Source organism: Cebus imitator, unplaced genomic scaffold, assembly GCF_001604975.1.
Source record: "Cebus imitator isolate Cc_AM_T3 unplaced genomic scaffold, Cebus_imitator-1.0 Scaffold474, whole genome shotgun sequence".
Lineage (NCBI taxonomy): Eukaryota > Metazoa > Chordata > Mammalia > Primates > Cebidae > Cebus > Cebus imitator.
The window spans coordinates 1,228,073-1,231,632 of NW_016107789.1; the positions used below are offsets into that span (position 1 = coordinate 1,228,073).

The 3,560-nt window shown below is 46.3% G+C and overlaps 1 protein-coding gene across 2 annotated transcripts in view; it reads right to left on the bottom strand.

Annotated features, from left to right (window-relative positions):
• LOC108292037 (histone-lysine N-methyltransferase SETMAR) overlaps positions 1 to 2,966 on the bottom strand; it is a 14,652-nt gene extending 11,686 nt beyond the window's left edge. The window contains exon 1 of one of the 2 annotated variants that reach the window (XM_017512643.2): positions 2,728 to 2,966. In XM_017512643.2, the coding sequence (XP_017368132.1) occupies positions 2,728 to 2,883 (156 nt within the window). In that variant the 5' untranslated portion in view covers positions 2,884 to 2,966. The remainder of the gene's footprint in view (positions 1 to 2,727) is intronic. The other variant, XM_017512644.2, reaches the window with a different exon arrangement.
• Positions 2,967 to 3,560: the final 594 nt, after the last annotated feature.

Consider the following 3,560-nt stretch of genomic DNA (forward strand, 5'->3'; position numbering starts at 1 on the left):
CTAATGTTTTCTATATCGTCTTGTAAGCTCAAGGGCAGGAATTACAGGCACTCAACTGTTGAAAAAAGAAAAGGTTTATCAGTGTTTTTGACTATGAACTCAGCAATGCTTAGTCCTGGGTAAGTTTTCAGGGACACTGTTTAATATTTGGCTAGCCAACTGTATTATTAACCATAAATTGCTAAAGGTAGCCTGGAGAACAATAATAATTTCTGACGTTAATATCCTATTCTACTCTTCGAGGACTAAACTGATTTTTTTTTTAAATCTTGCCCAAATTCCTACTTAAGGGGCCTGGGGAGTCATGCCCTACAAACCATAAAGTCTCATCAGACGGGTTTTAATTTTAACCCTATATAGCATGGTCTGCTTTCTAACCTGACTCTGGCATAACATCACATAACAAAGAAGGGAAGACATAAAAATATTTTAACCCCAAATATATTTCCTTGCCATATCTTGAAATTGCCCTGCAGGGTTATCTCTTGTCAGAAAAATCCATATTCTATAGAGAATCCCCTTTACCCATTTTTCTTTTTCTTTCTTTCCACAACCTAGAGATAATCAACTAAGAGTGAGGCACCTTTTAAAGTTCAATAAGCAACATTTTACAACCTACTCCATCTTAAGTCAGCTATCTGAGAGTTTCCTCTGCACAGTAAAACTTGGTCTACACGTGGCCAGGCGTGGTGCTCACGTCTGTAATCCCAGCATTTTGAGAAGTCAAGGTGGGTGGATCATTTGAGGTCAGGAGTTTGAGACCAGCCTTGGCAATATGGTGCAAAGGTGCATTCAATGAATATTTGAGTAAATGAATATAAAAAATATAGAGACCATTGGATGGGTGTGATGGCTCACGCCTGTAATCCCAGCACTTTGGAAGGCTGAGGTAGGCAGATTACAAGGTCAAGAGATTGAGACCATCCTGGCCAACACGGTGAAACACTGTCTCTACTAAAAATACAAAAATTAGCTGAGCGTGGTTTCGGGCACCTGTAATTCCAGCTACTCAGGAGGCTGAAGCGGGAGAACTGCTTGAACCCGGGAGGTGGAGGCTGCAGTGAGCCGAGATAGCACCACCACACTCTACCCTGGGTGATGGAATAAAACTCCGCCTCAGAAAACAAAAAACAAACAACAAAAAAACCTTTTATCTCAACCTAAACATTTCCTTTCTGTTGATCCCAGGTCTTCAGATAAACTCAATCGTTAACCAGAAAAATTTAAAATCTACCTATAGTCTGGAAGCCCCCCTACCACTTTGAGTTGCCCCACCTTTCTGAACCAAACCAGTGTACATCTTAAATGTATTTGATTGATGTCTCCTGTCTCCCAAACATGTACGAAAGCAGGCTGTGACCTAACCACCTGGGACACATGTTCTCAGGATCTCCTAAGGGCTGTGTCACCAGCCATGGTCATTCATATTAGGCTTAGGATAAGTCTCTTCAAATATTTTACAGAGTTTGATTTTTTTTCTCCACATCTTTGAAAGCTGCTATTGAATCTATTATCTTATCTGATCCTGACAACGACCCCTAGGAGAAAGAAAGGGCGGACAGGGTTCAATGTTGATAAAGGATGTTAAAAAGGTTATGCATTTTAAAATTATTATTTTCGTTTTACAGATGAAAAAACTCAGGCTCTGGGAAGTAGCTAAGATGACTAAGCCCTGAACCAAGCTTTCCAACCTCCACATATGCTCTTTCCACTTCAAAATCTTTGGTCATTCCTTATTCCTTAGGATGCGCTCAGGCCAAGATCATAAGAAAGAGTAGAAAGAGCTTTAAGATAGTTAATAGCAGCAAATATTTACTGAGTTCTTACAGCAAACCAGAGAGTGTATTTTCTTTGCCATTTTCCAAGCAATCCAGAAGAGCTGTACCTTTTTTTTTTTTTTTTTTTGAGACAGAGTCTCTGTCGCCCAGGCTATAGTGCAATGCTGCGATCTTGGTTCACCACAACCTCCGCCTCCCAGGTTCAAGCGATTCTCCTGCTTCACCCTCTCGCAGCTAAAAAAAAATTACCAGCGCCTCCAGCTACTCATGCCTAGCTATTTTTTTTGTATTTTTAATAGAGACGGGGTTTCACTGTATTAGCCAGGATGGTCTCCATCTCCTGACCTCGTGATCCGCCTTGGCCTCCCGAAGTGCTGGGATTACAGGCATGAGCCACCGTGCCCGGCCCAGGTACTGTTATTTAAACTGTACACTCAAAGACTCTAAGGCTTAGCCAAAGCTAATTTATACTCGCCCAAGAGCCCACAGCATGAGGGAAACCACAGCTAAGGTTGACTCGAGGGGCAAAGGTTTTATGCACGACACTGCGTGCGATCCACTAACAGGCCCCACAGCTTATCCTACCTATGAGAGACACCTGAGACCAGAGAAGTAAATGACTTTCCCCTTGATGCCTGCTTGAATTCTAAGGACAGAACTTGGACAAAAAGCCAGGTTCTCACGAGGCCTCTGGTTCTGTGCTTCAGGTAATGGAGTGAAAAGGACAACAGCCTTGCTAAGGTCATGCGGTGGGCTAACAGAAAAAGGCCGAGGCCCGAGCATGCACACCTATTCCCCAGCACCAACAGGTGTGCCATAGTAGAAGACAAAAGGTATTCAGAAGACAAAAGGTCGCGACTAGGAGGCCACCCGGGCGAAGCGGCAAGAGAAGGAGACCACGTGGGGTAGTCTCGCGCCCGCCTCCCGCGCTGCCTGACCCCGCCCCTACCTGGAAGGGCGCCGGCGCGGTCCCCGGGGGCCACGAGCCCACTGGTAAGTTTTCCAGGCCGCAGGCAACATCCAACTGCTCCGTCGGGGCCTCAGGCTTCTCCTCAGACTCCGCCATCCCACAAGGCCGCGTCTTCTTCGCCGCTTGCGAGAACATTTACCAGCTGTACGCAGCGCCTACTACCCTGACAGGCCTGGGCCGCGCAAAGGATGCTGGGACTTGTGGTCCCGTGAACCCACCGCCTGATGGGATTTGTAGTTCTTTTCTCCTCAGAGTGGCCTGTGAGGGTGCTTCTCTTCCGTGACTTTTTGGGTCTGGCTCCCGCTTTGATTTGAGCCAGAGGCACCACAGATAATTACAAAGTCATGTAAGGTACGGACAAAACGAAGTGAGGTGCTTTATTTTTTTACTGGGAGCATCAAAGAGGGGGCTATGGAGGTGAGGTCATTTGTCCAGGTTTTTGAGGGCTCAGTGGACGTTTGTGGAGTGGAGGCAGGGGTGCATTCTAAGCAGAGCAGGGAAATGCACACCAGGATTTCTAAATATCTGCTGCTTTCCGGGAAGTTGGCGGACATGTGATAGGATTTGTGCCCAGGCGATAGCCTTACAGGGTGCCTTAAAGAATTTGTGTGGGGCACGCTCACTCCGTGATGGAGATATCTGTGCCCCTTCGCCTGTCCTTTCCTTCCTCTCCAGCCCTCTACCCTCACCCCTCAAAACCCCTGCCCTGCCAAAGGATTCTGCTAGCCTCAAGACTGCTGAATCCGGTGGAGCATTTTCAACCTCACTGAAGCCCTCTGACATGATTGTCCTGCTTCTCCTTGAAACTGTAA